Raw genomic sequence first — 19,764 nt, forward strand, 5'->3', positions numbered from 1 at the left:
GAATACTTTAACAAGGATAAATTAATTCCATCGGCCTATCCAGAAGGTAGAACAGAAGAGAATTCACATTGTTGTAGTATCTATTGTTTGGAACAAGCATTAAGCATGAGGGGATAGAAGACTCGGACCCGACAGCCACACAAACTTAGTATTCTCCGATAATATAGGCGAGAATAACGCTTGTGATTTGCCATTTTCATCAATTCTCACGACATTGACGTCGCCTCAACGCATCGGCCCTAAAAACTCGAAGGGATCACTCGGTGGCACTGCCAAGAAGTCACAGACGGGCTGTCGGTCGTGGCGGCAGACGCGTTCAACGAGAAGGCGACTATGGTGCACGTGTGAGTATGGAAGAAGAGATGAATAAAGGAGAGATAAATTGTAGTATTATGTGTACGAAGAGCAGTATTATGTTGTACAATGTGTCCTAAGAGTATGTCAATAGGAGAAACGCAATGCCAAGACTTGTGCTATTCCCAAGCGAAAATCCGGTTTCCATTGATCATCTCGCCAAGAAAAGTCTTATTTCTTGATCCAGAGATTGGAATTGGTACTAGTATTACTTAGTATACTCCTTAGTTTATCATTAATGATCATTACTTCTGTATACTCTGGCTGATTGCGGTCATCTGGTCCCTGATCAGAACCCCCTAGGAGTCGAGTATACAGACTCTACAAAGCATAGCCATCGCGTACACTTTACTGTACGAGCCCGGAGGATTCCCGGCATACGAGAGGGATGAATCGATTGATTCCTGTCATACTTCGTACTCCCTGAAAGGCGAATGGTCGGATAGTTGCGCCACGCAAGGGGTAGAGTTCAGCCACGACACGGAGAAACTAGAGTCCTCGTACAGAATGAAGTCCGAGCAGAAGGACGAAGTACTGTAGCACGGACGAAGTATTTTCAACCGAGAGTCAATAGACAGAATAGTAGTTCTAACTATTCTGTAGGGCAAAATGTGGCTGATCGAGAGCCCCACGAGACCGCGCGGCCCCAAAGTGGTTCCTTTTTGGCTTCAAGTCCCTTGGGAAAGAGTCCGATTGATGGAGAATACTAGCCAACCCGGAGGTCCAAAGTCGAAAAGGATTCTCAACTCGTCCCATTTCAGTTTTGAGGCCAAGCCTTGTCCCTAGGACTCCCTAGGACTCCCCAGAACTTCCCTGGACTTCCGGCACGTCATGTCTCGCCGGTCCGCAAGTTGAGCTTTTCTTGGCTTCCGCTGACTCCCTCCCCCTTTGTCCTTCATTCATCCTCCATCATCTGAACCCTTCTCGATCATGACCCGCCATCCATTCTCTCCCTCCTCCTCCTAGTCGTGCTGCCTCGGAGATGCTCGTCATCCTCCCGCGCTCGCCTCTAACCCTGTCGGGCTCAGTCCACCATGTCCGTCGATGGACCCGAGCCGCCGCGGGGGTTCCGGGCTCAATTGGCTGGTGAGTTGGATATCTTCAATACTTCCCTACTATTCTATCTGATCTAACAATGCTATCATTCCAGCGCTCATCGGACCCCTCTGCGCTCCCCTCGTTGCGCCTCAACGTCGAGGCTGGCGTCCGTTAGCTTTGCGCCCACCCTACCTCGTCTCCCTCGTCTCGCTTCTGCTTTTCATGCTTTTGGCCCTCGAGGCTCTCCGACAATATAGTCATCGTCATGGCGGGTTGGTCTTCTTCAGCGATACCGACGACGTCTCTGCCTTGCAGTCGTTCGCTTATAATTATGTGCCCATCATCGTCGTCTTGGTGCTGGTTATGATCTGGACGGTCACCGATTTCGATGTGCTACGCCTCGAGCCCTATTTCCAACTCTCCTTGCCCCAAGGCGCGCCCGCCACCGTTCTATTTATCAATTACAACTTCGGTCAAACCATCCTTACTCCCATCAATGCGGCCCGTCGTCGACACTGGATCGTCTTGTGGGTCTCACTACTGACCCTGTCGATTCGCATGATTCTCCCCGCCTTGCAAAGTACCGTCTTTGAACTCCGCCAAGTCACCGTGAAGACCCGAGTCTCGATGAAAAGTTGGCCTGACCTGGTGGATCTCGAAACGCAAGCAACTTGGATGTCCACCCAGGCCAACAACACCGTGGATTCAGTTCTGTCATCGGATGAGCAAGCCCGCCGGTCGCGGTCGACCGAATATGCTATCGCACCCGTGGAGATTCCCACCATCGCCGACGAGACCGAAGATACCCTGTGGAATCTGGATCAGGAAGTCTACTGGGCTCAAGTCACCTGTGAGAATATGCCGCTCGATAACAAATTGTCCGTTACGATCAGCACCCCGGACCAAGGCTTGTCAACTGTTTCGTGGAACGCCTCCGGCGTCGACCTCGACGATGCCTATGGCCATGCCACCTCGTGCAAGCTGGATTTCTCCTACGAGAGCGTCTTCTTTCCCGGAACCGACTATCTTCAAGTTCGCTATTGGGAGCCCGTTATCAGCAGCGCCGCCGAATCCAAGTATCGAAATCACTCACAGGCGTTTAATCTCACCGGATGTGACCCGTACGATTTATATGGCATGCTGATCGCCGTTAATGCAACCGAGTCCGAGTCCGACTCGTCGAATGATTCCACGTACGCAGCATCTGGGGTTGCCTTTGCCTGCGACGTTACATACCATAAGGCTCAAGCCTGGATATCTATGCACTCTAACAGCTCCATTGAAAGCCTCCACGTTAAATCCGCGACTGCCCAAACCCTGACCAGCACCGAGTTCAACATCGATCACTTTCAAGCCCTCCCTTTCCCAACGCGCTCCTTATACCAGCGATATGCTCTTCATCCGCGACAATGCTACTACCGGTGGCCGCACCGTAACGGAACTGCCTGTGATAAGCCAGGAACTTGGCGACCTTCAACCACTCCTCGTTCTTGACACCTCTACCTTGATGACCGAGAGCGAGTTCGTATCGAAGATCACGCGCGATGTGGAACAAACCTTTGTCCTTACCCTTGGCCGACTGTTCGATCCCGACGTTCCCCCCACCGTGGTTCCCGCGACTCGGGTCACCAACCAAGTCGCGATCTCCGTCGTTGAATTCGCCGCACTGTGGTCTGAGCTTATCCTGGCACTGGCCACGCTTACTGCTGTCTATCTCCTGTTCTTATACCGTTCCCGCGAGACCTTCCTCCAGAGCGACCCTGGATCCATCGGAGCCATGTGCAGTATCGCCGCGGACATCTTCCATCCGTCCAACGTTCTCGCAGAACCCAATGTCGAGTTTCATCAATTCTCCACCCGCCAGATGCGCCGTATCTTCAAGAAAGCCCGCTGTTATTGGCGTTCCGATCTGTCTGGTAACAGGCTGGAGATTCTCGCCGAGGATGGTAAGCAGATTATGACTTTTTTGTTGATTTACCCGCCCTCCCATTGGCCAGCTCACTGACTGTCTTGTCTCGAATAGGTTCGCCGGTGCAACTCGGAGAGGATTTACGGGTTCATGCCGACCCAATGCCCCATTTCTTGGTCATCCCCTTCTTTATTGTCGAATTTTTGGCTTTGGCTGCAGTAATTATCCTGATGGCGCTCGTGGTGTCCTCGCTTGCTCGTGATGGCAGATTCCGACATCTGACGCAAACCGATTCCACATCCTTCCAAGTCATTTTGTCATTCCTGCCTTCTGTTGTGGCCTCGTCTGTGGGCTCACTATGCACCTCTATTCACCGCAACCTCAGTGTCCTCGAGCCTTGGGTCCATCTTCAGCGAGGCAAGGCTTCTGCGAAAATCTCTCTTTCACTAAACTACTCATCCCAGAGTCCGTTCGCAATCCTACTCAAGTCAATTCGTGACCGCCATGTCTTGCTCGGCTTAGTCTCCTTGGCCTGTGTTCTTAATATGGTTCTTACGGTCGTGGCGGGTGGATTGTTCACCCAGGAACTGACATCCTCAACTCTCTCGACCCAGGATTTGACCGCAAACTACAGTCAATCCGTCTTCTGGCGAACTGATTTTGCGGCAGAGTTCACCGAGTATGACTTGATACAGACGAGCATCACCAGTGGGGTTCCCATGTTGTCCTGGACAAGCACAAACCAGTCGTTCGTCCCTCTTCATATTCACAACCGCAGCCCAGACGTGATGTACGGTGCCACTTCCCTCGGTGTTGGCTCGCAATTACAATGCTCTCCGCTTTCTCCAGACGTTAGCCTGGAGTATAACACAACCTCTGGTCATCAATACTGGCGATATACCATGTTCGACAACTCCTCCCAGGAGTGTGTCGCTTCCCAGCCAACCCTGACGAATAAAAATGCAGGGATCGCTCTGTCCATCCAATTCCTCTCTGCCAGTGATAGAAATCACTCGGATGTCTGTCAAACCTCGAGCGTCGTCGTTGTTGGCCGCTGGAACTACAGGGCTGACACGGCAGTCACCGACGACAACACGATCGCTCTACACTGCGAGCCATATGTTCAGCTGCAGAACTATTCAATTACCTTTGACCAAAAGGGGCAAATCCAGGACCACGATCCGATTGCGAATACATCCATCACCAGTGGTGAAATGTATGAGAATGCGACCGTGAGTTTGGGTCAGTTCAATAAAGTATTTGTCGCCATTCCCGAGAGCTATGTGGGCAACACCACCGCCCAGAATGGGACATATAATATTTCTTCCTACGACTGGGCTGGTTTCCTCGTGGCACGTTTGTACCAGCGGGCTGACCCGGATTTCGATTCTCTTGACGTTGAGCGTTTTACCGATCTCACTCAGGTCGTCTACCAGTGGGTCTATGCCACATACTTTTCCCTATGGCATGACATCTACCTACAGCCATTGGAACACCCACACACTGCGGCAAATGCCACCGTGATCCAAAGTATGTGGGGCATGGTGCCATCAGTGCCGTCCCTTGCCATCGCTTTGATCATCATTGCCTTCGACACGCTAGTCGTGTTAGTAGTCTTTGGCACTCGCCACGGCCGATTCCGAGGTCCACGAATGCCACGGTCCATCGGTGCCATCATCCCCTGGATCGCACATAGCCGCATGCTAGGCGACTTCAGCGACACTCACAAATGGACCAACACTCAGCGGCGCGACCATCTCTCCACCCTGGACAAAAGATACGCTTTCAGACAATTCATGGGCCCGGATGGTCGTTGGCGCTTTGCTGTAGACGAAGAGCCCCCCGACGTCAAGCTACCACCGGAATCACCACCACTCGAAACCCCGGAATCTGACGTTTCCCAAAACGACCCCGAGTCAGAAGCCGGCAAAACCACGTCCATCCAACTGCAAGAGTTGCCCAACCAGCAGTCCCGGGCGCGAAACTAATCACTCACCTTTTTTTTACGTATGTAACGACCTTTGTTTTCTTCATTTTGGATACCACCACCTGTATATATTTTTGGGAATTCGGCGTTTCTAGACTCTGTCTATCTGTTTGGATCATGGACATGGCGCTTGGATGCATAGATGGCTCAGACTTGTCAGCGGGTTCTGACTGTTCTGGAATGCCCTCGGCGCTGGCAGGGAGAATGCGTCTGGATGGCGCGGAAGGAATTTGGAATCTCAGGGTTGGACTGGGATGTGGATATGGGTATGGATATGGATTGGCGCTATATCATGATTGCGGAGCGAAGCGGAGCAATATTTTGTAGCATTTCTAGCGTCTTTTCAGCATTTACGTTCATGATATAGTCGAAATTTACTTTTGAATAAAGGATTTGGGCTGAGCCCACTGGAATACCATACGATTTCACCCCGTACCTAATAAATCGTTTCTGTGAACCTCGAATATCCTTATTTCATCCTACCTCTACACCCGTCGCGTAGGGCATATCTCGTAGTGCGTGACTCTATACAGCATATTCAAGGCCCATGCTATAGTGCGGCACGCAGCCGGCCATCCACAGCTCGCAGAATAACATAGATGGTCTCCAGATACGGCACCGAGATACCCAGTTCCCTAGCCTTACGCACGGGGAAGCCTAGAATCACATCAATCTCCATCGGTCTGCCAGACTTGCAATCCGTCTGCATACTACTCCCAATACCAGGTAGAGCATTGATCTTATCCATCAGCTGATCAACCAACTCGTCCTCCAATGGCACACCACAAGCACGCCCAATGGTAATAACTTCTCGCATTAGTGAGCGAGTGAAAGGCTCCGCATCGGGTGAAGAGTGCAGCCAGGTTTGCGTATCGACCATAGTCAGCGTGGTCAGCGAGTTCCACGCCGCGTTCCAAACAACCTTCTCCCATCGTTGTTGCTGCATGTTCTCGAGGACTTGGAAACGGGTCTGGCCGTGCCGGAGGAGGTCGGCGAAGGTATCGAGGCGTTTCTTCTCAATGGAGCTGTCGATCTCTGAGTTGGGGAAGAGACCAATCTGCATATCCTCGGATTTCATATGCTTGACCACGCCTGGACTGCTTTGTATGGCCCCCACCCAGGTCTACAGTAGTTAGTCCTGTCTATGCAAACATTGAAGCGGTTAATAGTTTGCGGGAAACTTACCACGCAGGTGAGAATCGAATTTTGGGGGAACTGCTTCCGGAATGGCTCCTCATTGCCAACGCCGTTCTGAATGACCACAATCGTGGTTCGGCCAGGGTCTACGACGGGCTTCAACTGGGCCGCCACCTCGTCTTGATCAATGGCTTTGTGCGCGCAAACGACATAGTCCATGGCAGATGCCTCCGCGGGAGATTTCACAACTGCAGCTTAGGTATTAGCAACTTGCGTTTACCACTTGGTACTGACTCCTTGCCTTTGTAGGGACGGAAGTTGTGCTGGCCATGGTTCTCGCTGTCAATGGTGATTCCCTTGAACAGGCTGAAGTCAGTATCCCCCGTGTACATATAAGAGCGATGAACATACATTTGCGAGCACTGCCTCGTAGTTTGACCTCGCAACCACTGTCAACCGTACTCGGTCGGAACGATTCAGGATGAAGGCATAGAAAGAGCCAATGCTGTATTCACGTAAGCGACGACTCCGCTGGAAGGAACATCACTCTTCTTACGCTCCTAAGCCGTAAAGCAGAATGTCAATGTGATCCGACATGACAAATGGGTGGGCTATACAGCAATGCTTTGGCCGTCTGATTCAGAGATTAAAGATGATTGTCATCTTCGTCGGTGTTTGCGGCGAGCGTCCCTCCCCCGCACCTTCATAGTGGGGTCGGTCATATTCCGGCGTGGGGGTTGCGTCTTATGCCGCTAGTCCATACTGGTATCAGCCTTGTCTCGAGGGTGGAACCGTGTGTCGGTTAAATGGGCGGGGACTTCGTTTGCTTAGGTATGAGGGGGTACTAGATGGATTCATCGATATGCGGTGAAGGTTATTTCTTCATTATCTAGAAACAATCCTTGTTGAACGAGTAATATTCTTTGACATGCTTTGACTCGGTGGTATTTGATCTATAACTTCACACTTCCAATCATATCTCTCTCCAAGCGACTTGCATTCACCATCTCTGGAAGAAGCTCCTTCAGGCTCGTAACTCCTAGGAAAACCATGTTCATCTCGATCTCTTGTCGCAAAATCTCCAACATTCGCCGGACCCCAGCTTCTCCATAGCCCCCGGACAGGCTAAACAAGAAAGGTCTACCGAGACCAACAGCAGTTGCTCCTAGAGCGAGAGCCTTGAGCACATCGGTTCCACGGCGAATCCCGCTGTCAATGAAGATTTGCATCTTGCCATCTAGCAAATGGGGAGCAAATTTGCGAATCTCTAAAAGAGTCAAGAGTGGCGATTGGGCGCTAAGCAGAAAATAAACATTAGTTGAAGACTCTTCCAAAGCGGAATGATATGACTTACGTGTCTTGTGATCGACCTCCATGGTTCGACAATACAATACCCTGGACACCATGCTCGTATGCAATAACGGCGTCTTCGACACACTGGATGCCCTTGATGACCACGGGTAGGTCTGTGAGTTCTCGGATCCAAGACAGAATGTCCCAGTCAATGGAAGGAGAAATGGAGCTTGCCATGATCTTGGCTACTCCTTGTCCCTGGGCATCGCTATCGAGGGCCTACACAGATATGAGAGACTCCTCTTGGGACTTTAGAAGAAGGAGACTTACTGTGACAGCCAAATTAAGTCGCTCATCGCTTTCTCTTTTTCCTACCACAGGGGAATCCACGGTAATCCAGATACCGCGGACGCCCGCCTCAATACCACGCTTGACGAGTTCTACCGACTTCTGAATGTCTTTATTCACATATAGCTGAAGGAAGAGAGGTTGATCCTCAGAAGTCCGTGCTGCCCTGACTTGCTCCACAGACATGCTGGAGCTGTTGGCAAGGACCTGTGCCAGTCGCTCTTTTCCAGCTGCTCGAGCTAGGGCACACTCGCCATCGGGATGAGCAAGCTTCGCGATGCCCGAGGGAGACATGTAGACTGGGAGAGACACTGAATGTCCCAAAATTGACGTGGTCGTGTCCACACTAGAGACCTTCTTCAAAATACGAGGTCGCAGAGCCACTTTTTGATATGCGCGTCGGTTGTTGCGCTTGCTGATCTCGTCATCCGCACCTGAAGAATAGTATGCCCAGGCATTAGCTGGCAGGTACTGCTTAGCCACTTCTTCAAAGTCGTCCAAGTTGATCAACGTCCTGAGTGGTGGCGGGCCTTGAAGTTTTGAATCTGATGATGGTGCGACTTCATTTGAAGTAGACTCAACGACCGCTAACTCAGCTGGATCAATGTATCCTCGTAGGGCAGATTCAGGCAATGCCCCCTTCAAAAGGTCTGCTGAATGTACCGAGTCAAAGTCCTCGGTGGCATCTTTTCCAGCACAGCGGAGAATTACCGCTGGCCCCCCTGGATGTGAATCAAGAAAATCTGGCAGGTCAATCAGCGTATGTCCCCTCACTTAGTATTGATCATTTCTCCAACACACCAGTGACATCGTAGACCGCCCCATGGATGGCAACCCAGCATGACTGCCGAGTGCTATGTTGCCGGATTTCTTCTCGTGTGAGAGTCATGATGGAATTTCTTGCCTGATAGCCGATAACTGCTAGAATACACCTTTCATTTGCCGTGGGATGCTGACGTACAAAAGGCAACTTCCTTGAGTTTAGGCAAATGGGCCCAGGCGCCATTTCGACGATCGCAGCGGGGGTCCCGGACTCCTCCCGACTGCTCCGTGGGGGTCACACCGCAGTGGGAGATGACGATGATCTCAATCCTGATGGAGTATATCGTATGTTCGAAGTGGAGAACATGATGGGAACCCCAGTAAAGCTGTTTTCTCCGTGTGTTGGTCGTCCGGTCCACATAATACCACGATTTTGTTGGTGGGGAATCTGGGGTGTGAAGGAGGAGAAGCAGACAAGCTGCTGCGACCTACGTATAACATGTCTCTTATCCGACATTCACTTCCCAGCATCCCAGTGCAGTGGTGACATATTCTGAAAACAAGACACCTTATTGATAGAGTCTTGAACTACGGCCCAACACACGATGCAGGACTCAAACGTTCCAAAGCCTGCGGCGAGACATGTCGAAGGCTCGCATATTCCTACAGACACGGCCAAGATTCACAATGGCGACGCTGCATTGGCTTTATTCGACAACCTCGAGGATATGCATGAAGGGTTTGAAGACGGGGAAGAGAAGAAGCTGGTTCGAAAAATCGACCTAATGATCTTACCGTTCTTAGCAGTCTGCTATGCATTCTACTATGTAAGTTGAGTTGCGGGCTTGGGGACGAAGGCAATAATTACAGAACGACAAGCTAATTCGCGATCATACTGAATTAAGATTGATAAAACAACTCTGTCATATGCCGCTATATTTGGTATCCGTGATGACCTGAATCTCTCTGGCAACGAATACTCGTGGCTTTCCAGTGTCTTCTATTTCGGCTTCCTGGTGTGGTCGTTTCCCACAAACCTGCTGATGCAGCGATTCCCGGTTGGCAAGTACCTTGGTGTCAACATCTTTCTCTGGGGGTTTTTCTTGATGCTTCAAGGTATGCACCGGGCTATATTCCGGTGAAAAGTATCAACTAACGTCACTATAGCGGCTGCGAAGAACTTTACCCAACTTGCGGTTCTGCGAGTCATATCAGGGGCCGCCGAAGCATGCAGGTTGGTTGCATTGAAGTTATTTTAGATATACAAATGAACTAACAGTATTCTAGTGACCCTGCATTTATGCTCATCACCAGTATGTGGTACACCCGTCGCCAACAGCCCATTCGAATCGGCCTATGGTATACGGCCAATGGCTTTGGCATCGCTATCGGTGGGCTGTTTGGATATGGCATCGGCCAGATTAACGGATCTCTTCCCTCTTGGAAGTATGAATTCCTCATCATTGGGGCCCTTTGTTGTATTTGGGGTATCGTCATGGTCATCTTCCTTCCAGACTCCCCAGTCACTGCGCCTCAACTATCCGACCGCGAAAAGCGACTTGCCGTCGAGCGCCTGCGAGATAACCAAACGGGTGTGGAGAACCGGACCATGAAACCGAAGCAGATTCTCGAAGCTTTCTTGGACTGGAAAGTCTGGACCTTTTTCTTGCTCGGCTTTTCCGGCAATATTCCCAATGGTGGCATCTCCAACTTTGGAACATTGATTATCAAGGGCTTTGGTTTCTCTACTTGTATGCACCTTGAATAATCCCCCAATCTGAGTTCTGATAGCTAACAAGATATACAGTGGTCACGACGCTCATGCAAATTCCCTATGGAGCCTTTATTGCCATCATGATCCTGACAGCCGTGTTTGTCAACGACCGCCTCCCACAAGGCAATCGCTGCATTGTCGCGGTGGTGTTTCTACTTCCCAACCTAGCCGGATCCTTTGGTTTACACTATGTCCCCGAGTCCAATCAGGTGGGAAGGTTGATCTGCTACTATCTAACTGGCTCTTACAATGCCTCTTTCGTGATTATCTTGTCCATCTTGACGGGCAACATTGCTGGCCACACCAAGAAAGTGGTTACTAACGCGATGATATTTTTGGGGGTCTGCGTCGGTAACATTGCCGGTCCTTTCTTCTATAAATCCGAGCAGGCCCCGGGTTACTCCTTGGGCATTTGGTCAATGATTGTGGCCAACCTGGTGGAAATTGCATTGATCATTATGCTAGGATTCGCGCTCGCATGGGAGAATCGACGTCGCGACCGGTTGCAAGGTGTGATCTCCGGTAGTGAGACAGAGTACGAGAGACAGTTGGAGCTTGATCGGACTGCGTTTAGTGATTTGACTGACAAGGAGAATCTCAATTTCCGCTATCTGTACTAAGGATTTAGAGCAGATGCCCTGTTTATTATGCTCAATGGTTGATTTTACTACTTCTGTACAGCCACAAGTCATGGCACAAGTATGAACAAAGAACTTAGTGCATGAGTCTCATGATCCTTTTCATGATTTGTCAGTATGTGCCAGAGCGTCAGTATACTTCTGATCGTATACTTCTGATCATCAAGTTCCAGCGACGACGACCTCTTCCCTATCGGGTCAGTGCAGGTCGGCTACTGGCTAATTTGGTCTTGTTAACGACAGTATCTTGTCGCATATCCGAAACAACACTCGTCAGCATGCCAGCTAATATCCACCTCTTTCCCCTCTTTTTCAGCTCCTTTGCCTGGCCAAGTTCCCCAAGTTCTTCCACCAGTAATGGCTTTCCCGAGGAAGCGTGGGGGTAAGTCGTGGCGCGATCACGTCTCCACCCCCAGACTTCTCCCGGACTTCTCCCGAGTCTCTTTCATTCCCTCATTGACCCCCGCGTGGGGTGTCTTTGAGAAGTGTGGAGTATGGGGGTTGAATGCGATCATCCGACAGGCAATGGTGAGGAGAGGGGTAAGATGGAGGAGGGGGTTTCTTCCCTACGCGACGCGCGACTTCATATATGACGCCGGGGATCAGCTCCGCCACTTGGAATTGCCTCCGTTCTGATTGAGAATTTGTCACTTCTTCCTTTCTACTTCATTCATTCATAATGGCAAAGATCAAGTCCATCGAGTACTTCCGGGTCAAGCCCCGCTGGCTGTTCGTCAAGGTCACTGATGAAGATGGCAACTTCGGCTGGGGCGAGGGAACCCTCGAAGGCCATTCTCTAGCTGTTGAAGGAGCGCTAGATGAGATTATCACTCGCATTGTTGGGTTTGAAGCTGAGTGAGTATCACCATCAGGACGTACATTATCGCATTTTCTCTTACAGTACTGACGCGGTGGACAGCGACATTGAACACATCTGGCAATTCGTGTGGCGACTTGGATTCTACCGAGGAGGGCCGGTCTTCATGTCCGCCATCTCTGGCATTGACATTGCGCTATGGGATCTCAAGGGCCGTAAGCTGGGAGTTCCAGTGTTCCAATTGTTGGGCGGCAAGGTGCGCGACAAGGTCCAGGTCTACTGCTGGATCGGCGGTGATCGGCCGGCCGATGTCGAGGCCATGGCGTATGTATACCAAAACCCCAGCGCAGAAACGAGAGAAGCAGTATCTAACGGGGAGTTCATAATAGTAAGGCACGAATCGCTCAAGGCCTCAAGTGTGTTAAGATGAATGCCACTGAGGATCTCAACTGGCTCGACTCCCCCGCCGCCCTCCAATCCTGCGTCGAGCGTCTCAAACAAGTCAAGGCTCTGGGTTTGGATGCCGGTCTTGACTTCCACGGTCGGCTGCATCGTCCCATGGCAAAGCAGTTGGCAAAGGCATTGGAGCCTCATCAACCTCTCTTCATTGAAGAGCCCCTTCTCTGCGAACACCCCGAGGCCATCAAGCAACTCTCAAACAGTACTACCATTCCAATTGCATTCGGCGAGCGCCTCTACACACGGTGGGACGTCAAGCGGTTCTTGGAGGACAGCTCTGTGGATGTACTTCAGCCAGATATTGCTCATGCTGGTGGTATTTCCGAGACCAAGCGCATTGCCACCATGGCTGAGACCTACGACGTAGCGATTGCGCCTCACTGCCCATTGGGCCCTATTGCCCTTGCAGCGTCAATGCAGATCGCTCTATCAACTCCCAACTTTGTGATTCAAGAAATGTCCTTGGGTATGCACTATAATCTTGAGGCGGGTGATATCGACTTGAATAGCTACCTGGTCGACAAATCTGTGTTTGATATCAAGGAGGGATATGTAGCGGCCCTCACCAAGCCTGGTCTGGGAATTGAGATTGATGAGGACTTGGTGCGCAAAATCAGCCAAGAGACAGAACCCTGGCAACCTAAGGAGTTCTTTGGACCTGATGGGTCTATTCGGGAGTGGTAGATTAATTTTTATAGACTGCATTGAATACATAATGTTCGAACTCGATTCCATTTCCTTATATCTTTGGTTATAAAAGCCATCAATCGATCCACCTAGGCACTCCAGACACAAATCTTTATGAAGACAGAAGTCATCAATTGCGCAGGAAAATTCACCCGGTGTTAGTTAGCCCGACACTCTTGCAATCGTCGGCAGGAGCATCACCCGCCTGGACGATCTCCCTACTCGGCGCGGGGAAGGCGTGGGGGCACAAGTCACCAGGCACACGCCCCAATATAAGGCAGCTTTCTTCCCCGCAATGGTGATAAGATCTAATCCTTACAGCCACAGAGCTCATTGCCTGTTAGTATTATCAACCATGGATCTCTTCTCTCTGCGAGGCCGAACTGCCCTAGTAACTGGAGGCACCCGTGGCATCGGGCAAGCCATGGCAATTGCGTTAGCAGAAGCAGGAGCCGACATTGTATTAGTTCAGGTACGTGCCCTTGGCCTTCACGCTTTGTGAAGAACGAGGTAGCTGACACTTATACCAGCGAGATACCAGTAACCTCGGCACAAAGGAGCAAATTGAGAAGTTGGGCCGCAAAGCCAGCATTTATACGGCCGATCTAGCTTCACAACCGTCTGTTGCCAAACTGGTGTCGACCGTGATCGGTGATGGCCATGATATTGATATTCTGTTGAACTGCGCCGGGATTCAACGGCGCCATCCAAGCCACATCTTCCCGGACGAAGACTGGGATGAGGTTAGTTATGTCTCTTCTCGTAACTTTCATCTCATTCAATATACAACAACCGCTAACGAGGACTCCGGATATAGGTCCTCCAAGTTAATCTGACCACTGTTTTCACTCTCTGTCGTGACGTCGGGGCATACATGCTCACCCGCACACCAAATACCTCAGGACAACGTGGTAGTATCATCAACATCGCATCACTAGTTTCATTCCAAGGAGGTCTCACTGTACCTGCCTATGCTGCAGCCAAGGGAGGCATCGCACAGCTAACCAAGGCCCTGTCCAACGAGTGGGCGTCCAAGGGAATCAATGTTAACGCCATTGCGCCTGGGTACGTTGCGACAGACATGAACACGGCGTTGATTCAGGATAAAGAGCGGGCGGCGAGTATTCTAGCGCGTATTCCTGCTGGCCGCTGGGGGAATCCAGATGATTTTAAGGGATCAGTGGTGTATTTGGCCAGTCGGGCGAGTGCGTATGTGAGTGGTGAAATTCACACAGTGGATGGAGGATGGATGGGACGGTGATCTAGAGGGTATTATAACCAGAGACGAGGTTTTAGAAATGTTATTGAAGTAAAGATTCCATTGTTTGCAAGAGATATACAAAGTCACGGGATATCCAATTCGCCGACAGATCCAGACACTCAACCCTCTTTTTGTCTTCTTTTTCTTCCACCTCAGCCCTCCCAACTTCAGGACTCTGCTTGTTTTTTCCGATCCCCGACCACGAGAGTAATACTTTCCCCATGATCTCACGATGCAGATATGGGCTGATGCCTGGGAAACCGCGATTGGCAGCTAAGAAGGTTGACCCACTGTGAGCTGCAGAATCCCACCGACTATTGATCGGGCTGAGCTGGACCCTCGTGAAGCGGGATAAATTATTGAAGATTGAGCAAACATGCAGAACTTGATGATCATCACCTCCTTCGTGCTCATGCACATCGTTCGACATGCGACCTAGAAAGTGACACGACAGGTCAACCACATGGGCTTGATGCCTGAAATGTGCTCCGACTCCTTCTATTCTCTGGAATGACAGAAATGCCCGGTGTTGTCCAGTCTGTGCGACGTGAAGGGCCGATCGCAACCACGTCCAGTTGTTCCACTGGCTCGCCTTCCTTGAGCTAGCGCCCCCAAGACCAATCAACCTCCACTTTGGAGCGACCAGCCCCAGTGTTCGGCCGGAAGATCTGAATCTTGCAGCTCCTCTTCCCGTGGCTTTCCTCCCGTGGCCTAGCGAATGTTTATTTTCTTTTGTCAGGGGCCTGCCCGCACTTCGGAGTCCAGTATATCCAGTGCCACCTCGATATGGTCCTTTTAGAATTGACCAAATGATGGTTATTCATTATCCGACACTCTATCCTGGAATTCGGTCTACCAATGGCCTAGCCATGTCGTCCCGCCGGCCAAGCATCTCGAGTAGCATCGCATCCACTTTGTCGACCCGCGGCATCCGAGTCACCCTAAGCAGCTACCACGCTAGACTTTAGACAGCTCTGCAGGGGATGCTGATCTCGACGATCTCTGCAGCTCGCTCAGCTGAGGACACGATGAAAGTTCATGAATCGTGCTACTTCCTCCACAATGATCCAGTCCCCGTCTTGATTGGCACGCGAAGTGGGCTTGCATGTGCGCGATCAGAATCGATGCGAGCCATTATGAGCAAAAATAATGCGCGTCGATTAGGTGGAGAGAACAGGCAGACCGGGAAGCCTATAAAGGCCGAGAGGTAGCTTCCCAGGAGCTTGTCATTGCTCGTGGTTCCTCTATTGTGCTCTTCAGGTTCCTGCCTCTGTTGAAGACAGTCAATATGGCTCCAGGAATCGTGACTTTCCTGTCCGTCTTCTTATCACTATGGACTCTCATCGCTGCTGAGTCGTCCATCCCCAAAACAGACTACGATGTCATCGTTGTCGGTGGTGGTCCTGCGGGTCTCAGCGCTCTGAGCGGCGTTTCTCGTGTGCGAAGGACCGCTCTCCTCTTTGACAATCAGCAGTACCGCAATGGTCCTACCCGTAATATGCACGATGTCATTGGCAACGATGGTAATAACGCAATACAACTTTTCAGTTCATCATCTTGTACCGTTCGTACTAACAAAACTACAGGCACTCCGCCCGCCGAGTTCCGTGCCCTGGCTCGCGAACAAATTCTCAAGTATCCCACAGCTCACATCAAGAATGGCACAGTCAAGTCAATCACTCCCATTGGCACGAACGAGGTCTCTGCATTCTCTGTTGTTGACGCATCAGGCAAGAACTACACTGCGCGTAAAATCGTTCTCGGCACCGGTATGCGGGATGTGCTTCCCGACACCTCTGGTCTGCAGGAAGCCTGGGGTAAGGGTATCTTCTGGTGCCCCTGGTGCGATGGCTACGAGCACCGCGACCAGCCATTTGGCATTCTCGGCAACCTGTCTGATGTGCTTGGCAGTGTGTTGGAGGTGAACACTCAGTTCTCCGACATCATCGCCTTTGTCAATGGCACCCAGACACCAGCAGGAGAGGCCCAGGCCACTGCATCGCACGAAGACTGGAGGGAGCAGCTCAAGGCTTGGAACATCAAGATTGAGAACCGCACTATTGCTTCCATCGAGCGCCTCCAAGATGGCGAGACCCATCAGAACAAGACCGCCGATATGCAGTTTGACAAGTTCTTGGTTCACTTTACTACCGGCGAGCCTGTCGAGCGCAACGCCTTCATTACCAACTTCGCAGCGGTACAGCGCTCTTCACTGCCGTACCAGATGCATCTGAATGTTACGAAAGAGAAGATCAATGTCGACGCCAGTGGCATGCGCACGAACGTCACTGGCGTCTATGCCGTCGGCGACGCCAACAGTGACGGCAGCACTAACGTGCCCCATGCCATGTACTCTGGAAAGAAGGCCGCAGTCTATCTTCATGGTATGAATTTACCCCACCCAGGCTTCACTCTGATCCTCAGCTAACATTCGTTTATAGTGCAAATGTCTCGCGAGGACTCTGCATCCAAGATCTCCAAGCGGGTTGGTTTGAGCCAGCGCGAGTTGGAGAAGGAAGCAACCCGCGCGATTGGACGCAACCTCGAGCCGCAGTGGGAAAAGATCCAGAAGCGGAACTGAGCCTTGGGACCATGATGTGTTGCATTTAGACAACTGAAGAGAGCATATATTAAGCCATGGAGAATTATGGTGAATGCCTTTGAGACGTTAACGCTAGAGCATGGGTTATGAACTTCGTTTACGATCGATAATTGATGTAAATCATAATTAATTCATATTATGCTTCAACCTGTTGGCTGATCCTTTTCTCAATGCTTACCAAAGGATTCAGACCTACTCGGCAGTTGCCAGGTGAAGCCCTCTCACTCATAGACCTTAGTTTTCCAACTTGTCGAAAGTTAATGTCAGCCCCATGCTAGTTTTGTATTAGCTTATTATATTGGGGCCACGGAGGATTGTTGATGCTTCTGCCATTCGTCTTCAAGTCTGGAATTCCTCGTAGATACGTGCCTAATTCCCACCATGGACATCTTATCAAGTCGCTCGCTGAGACCAGTTTTCATGCATTCGGTCTCTCTGCTTACCCACTTGTGAGAAAATTTGATATCCTTTTGCGAGAATTGTAGAGGCTGGAACAAATTAACCCCCAATACTTTGTCTGACAATATAACCAGGTCTTTTCTCGGATCATCGGCCACCCGGATCCCGCTCAACGGAAATTAAGGCCTTAGATTTCACGCCAAATGGATATTTAGAACGTAGCCAATGCGATATCTCATGAAAGTCGTAAGCACAGCGTTGACTTTATAGAGATGTTCGAAATTATATGGTAGGAAGTAATCGCGATGAAAGCATTGCAGTCTTTCTACTTTATTTCATGCACGATAGGACCTAATTTACATGTCCCGGAACCGCTTCATGGGGCCATAACTCGACGTGAATGCCCGGAGTGACTTTCCACAGAAGTACAAGGGGATCGCGCACAGGATACTGACAACCTGGATGGCGGTCATTTCACCAAACACCGGCGCCGTGCCTTGTCGCTCAATCCAGTCCGCTGCGTACAGGGAGAGAAGCATACCGATGGTATTCCGGATGACGAAAATACTGACCAGGGCCTCGCCCGTTACCTGGTCTATCGTCAGTCATTAAACAAAAAAGAATCCACATCGAGGGCACGCACCGGCTTATACATCTCTAATGAGTAAGTGACTGCGACGTTGGAAATAGCAGCGACGCCAAAAGCCTGCATCGCATATCCGAACGCAGGACCAATCCAATGCGTTTTGTGTGCCACGCAAAGACCAAAGATCAAGATTCCTGCCGGGCCGATGGTTCCTGGAATGATTATAGCAGGGAGTCGGTACTCCGGTAGTCGAGGACCACCGTGTCGAGCTGTGCTTCGACTTGAGATCACGTCGATCAACCGTCCGCCAAGATAGAAGGCAAATAAACACCCGATGAAGCCAGATAAACTGAGTAAGCCGATATCTCCGGAGGTCCAATTGTAAGGGGGCTTCGTGAATGTGCGGGTGGAAGTTAGCTGCACAACAATGTTCCTGGTCATAGGGTTAGTAAGTGACGACGGCCTCACGAGAGAAGCACTTACCAGCCAACAGAGATGCCAATGGTAATTGAACACCAAATTAAAGGAGGATATGTCGCGTTGCCAAGAATATCCAAGAAGGCCCGGAGAAAAGAGGCATCTCGATTGAAGCCAAGAGTCAGAGACATCCACTCCCAGTGGGATCGCTTACGCGAAGGCTCTGTGTTATACCTCTTGATGTACGAGGTTTCTCGAATAGTAAAAACAGCAACCACAAAGACAAGCCCGACGGCAATTGCCAGGAAATAGCACATCCAGCGCCAGTTCTCCTCCTGAATGAGGTATGCATTGATCAAAGGCCCAACAAATAAACCACCGGTCAGCGCCAGATGGAAAATCATCATGTAATGACCGCGATCCTCTGCAGGGATCATATCTGCGACCACGGCAGGTACGGTGGCGTCGGCAGCGGCAGCAGCAAATCCCGAACATATGCGGGCAGCGAGCAGCTCACCATAAGTCGTAGCCTTGCTTGACCAGACATTCATCATGCAAAGTCCAACCATTGCCAGAAGATAGACGGGGCGTTTCCCAATCACCCGCATGAGGGGTACCCAAAAGACATTTCCGACGCCGAACATGAAGACATTGAAGCAGACTAGTTGACCAGCCTGGGTTTGGCTGACCTTAAACTCCTTAATGATGGCCTGCGTCGCAACTGCGAAATTGCTGGAATTGACGTTTGCCAAAAAGGTGAAGGAGCAAATAGTGAGATAGGTAGATAGCCTGGCGGACAGTGACCAGTTCTACATGGTTCAATATTAGTGTTGATCTAGCATGAATATCTTGGGTGAGTAGTGGACCGACCTGAGGGTTGTTCACGTCTTGCTCCTCCACAGATAGCTTCAAGTCTAGCATTGAAGCCACACCGTGTTCATCAGCCTCGGCCATATTTTCAAGATGACTTGAACTGCTGTGCAGTTTGGAACCCTTTTCGGTGCCTATCATATCGTGGGTCTTTCTCAACTTTCAATACGCGATGTCGATAAACCTCGGAAGATCAAAAGAGGCGGGCGATCTTTAAGAAAGAGGGGCGAGAATGGAGCTTGAAATAGTCCCCCAGACAATTAACCCCGGCGAATCCTCCCCACAGTCCAGTATGAAGAAGACATGACTAGCGGGCAGTTGGTCTGATCTCATTGGATTCCGGGGGAAAGGGCGGTCCCTCCCAGTGGGTTGTGGATTCGTGGAGGAGGCAAGTCGTTCGGCATTTCCGATTGTTGAGACCTGCCT

The 19,764-nt window shown here is 50.7% G+C and overlaps 8 protein-coding genes across 8 annotated transcripts; 5 read left to right on the plus strand and 3 right to left on the minus strand.

The window, feature by feature from the left end:
- Window positions 1-1,388: 1,388 nt before the first annotated feature.
- Window positions 1,389-5,289, plus strand: N7496_005773 (DUF3433 domain-containing protein; the record flags this gene model as incomplete). Its single annotated transcript, XM_056698702.1, has 4 exons — window positions 1,389-1,440; window positions 1,505-2,723; window positions 2,779-3,338; window positions 3,416-5,289. 4 exons carry the CDS (start codon window positions 1,389-1,391, stop codon window positions 5,287-5,289), a joined length of 3,705 nt encoding a protein of 1,234 aa, XP_056554115.1.
- A 549-nt stretch (window positions 5,290-5,838) lies between these two features.
- N7496_005774 (ketopantoate reductase family protein) lies at window positions 5,839-6,838 on the minus strand (the record flags this gene model as incomplete). Its single annotated transcript, XM_056698703.1, has 3 exons — window positions 5,839-6,411; window positions 6,474-6,673; window positions 6,739-6,838. The coding sequence occupies 3 exons, from the start codon at window positions 6,836-6,838 to the stop codon at window positions 5,839-5,841; spliced, it is 873 nt and encodes a 290-aa protein (XP_056554116.1).
- A 540-nt stretch (window positions 6,839-7,378) lies between these two features.
- Window positions 7,379-8,955, minus strand: N7496_005775 (uncharacterized protein; the record flags this gene model as incomplete). The annotated part of the gene is made up of 4 exons (XM_056698704.1): window positions 7,379-7,721; window positions 7,780-7,997; window positions 8,049-8,809; window positions 8,868-8,955. The coding sequence occupies 4 exons, from the start codon at window positions 8,953-8,955 to the stop codon at window positions 7,379-7,381; spliced, it is 1,410 nt and encodes a 469-aa protein (XP_056554117.1).
- A 478-nt stretch (window positions 8,956-9,433) lies between these two features.
- N7496_005776 (uncharacterized protein) lies at window positions 9,434-11,222 on the plus strand (the record flags this gene model as incomplete). Its single annotated transcript, XM_056698705.1, has 5 exons — window positions 9,434-9,655; window positions 9,734-9,944; window positions 9,996-10,062; window positions 10,116-10,579; window positions 10,636-11,222. 5 exons carry the CDS (start codon window positions 9,434-9,436, stop codon window positions 11,220-11,222), a joined length of 1,551 nt encoding a protein of 516 aa, XP_056554118.1.
- A 697-nt stretch (window positions 11,223-11,919) lies between these two features.
- N7496_005777 (mandelate racemase/muconate lactonizing enzyme family protein) lies at window positions 11,920-13,200 on the plus strand (the record flags this gene model as incomplete). Its single annotated transcript, XM_056698706.1, has 3 exons — window positions 11,920-12,095; window positions 12,160-12,381; window positions 12,447-13,200. The coding sequence occupies 3 exons, from the start codon at window positions 11,920-11,922 to the stop codon at window positions 13,198-13,200; spliced, it is 1,152 nt and encodes a 383-aa protein (XP_056554119.1).
- Window positions 13,201-13,558: 358 nt separating this feature from the next.
- N7496_005778 (uncharacterized protein) lies at window positions 13,559-14,464 on the plus strand (the record flags this gene model as incomplete). The annotated part of the gene is made up of 3 exons (XM_056698707.1): window positions 13,559-13,675; window positions 13,734-13,946; window positions 14,021-14,464. 3 exons carry the CDS (start codon window positions 13,559-13,561, stop codon window positions 14,462-14,464), a joined length of 774 nt encoding a protein of 257 aa, XP_056554120.1.
- Window positions 14,465-15,752: 1,288 nt separating this feature from the next.
- Window positions 15,753-17,045, plus strand: N7496_005779 (NAD(P)/FAD-dependent oxidoreductase; the record flags this gene model as incomplete). The annotated part of the gene is made up of 3 exons (XM_056698708.1): window positions 15,753-15,987; window positions 16,051-16,848; window positions 16,906-17,045. The coding sequence occupies 3 exons, from the start codon at window positions 15,753-15,755 to the stop codon at window positions 17,043-17,045; spliced, it is 1,173 nt and encodes a 390-aa protein (XP_056554121.1).
- A 776-nt stretch (window positions 17,046-17,821) lies between these two features.
- On the minus strand, window positions 17,822-19,422 carry N7496_005780 (major facilitator superfamily domain-containing protein; the record flags this gene model as incomplete). Its single annotated transcript, XM_056698709.1, has 4 exons — window positions 17,822-18,055; window positions 18,109-18,484; window positions 18,535-19,277; window positions 19,339-19,422. 4 exons carry the CDS (start codon window positions 19,420-19,422, stop codon window positions 17,822-17,824), a joined length of 1,437 nt encoding a protein of 478 aa, XP_056554122.1.
- Between the last annotated feature and the right edge of the window lie 342 nt (window positions 19,423-19,764).

The sequence above is a fragment of the Penicillium cataractarum genome, assembly GCF_028827025.1.
Source record: "Penicillium cataractarum strain IBT 29864 chromosome Unknown utg000005l, whole genome shotgun sequence".
NCBI classification, from domain to species: Eukaryota; Fungi; Ascomycota; class Eurotiomycetes; order Eurotiales; family Aspergillaceae; genus Penicillium; species Penicillium cataractarum.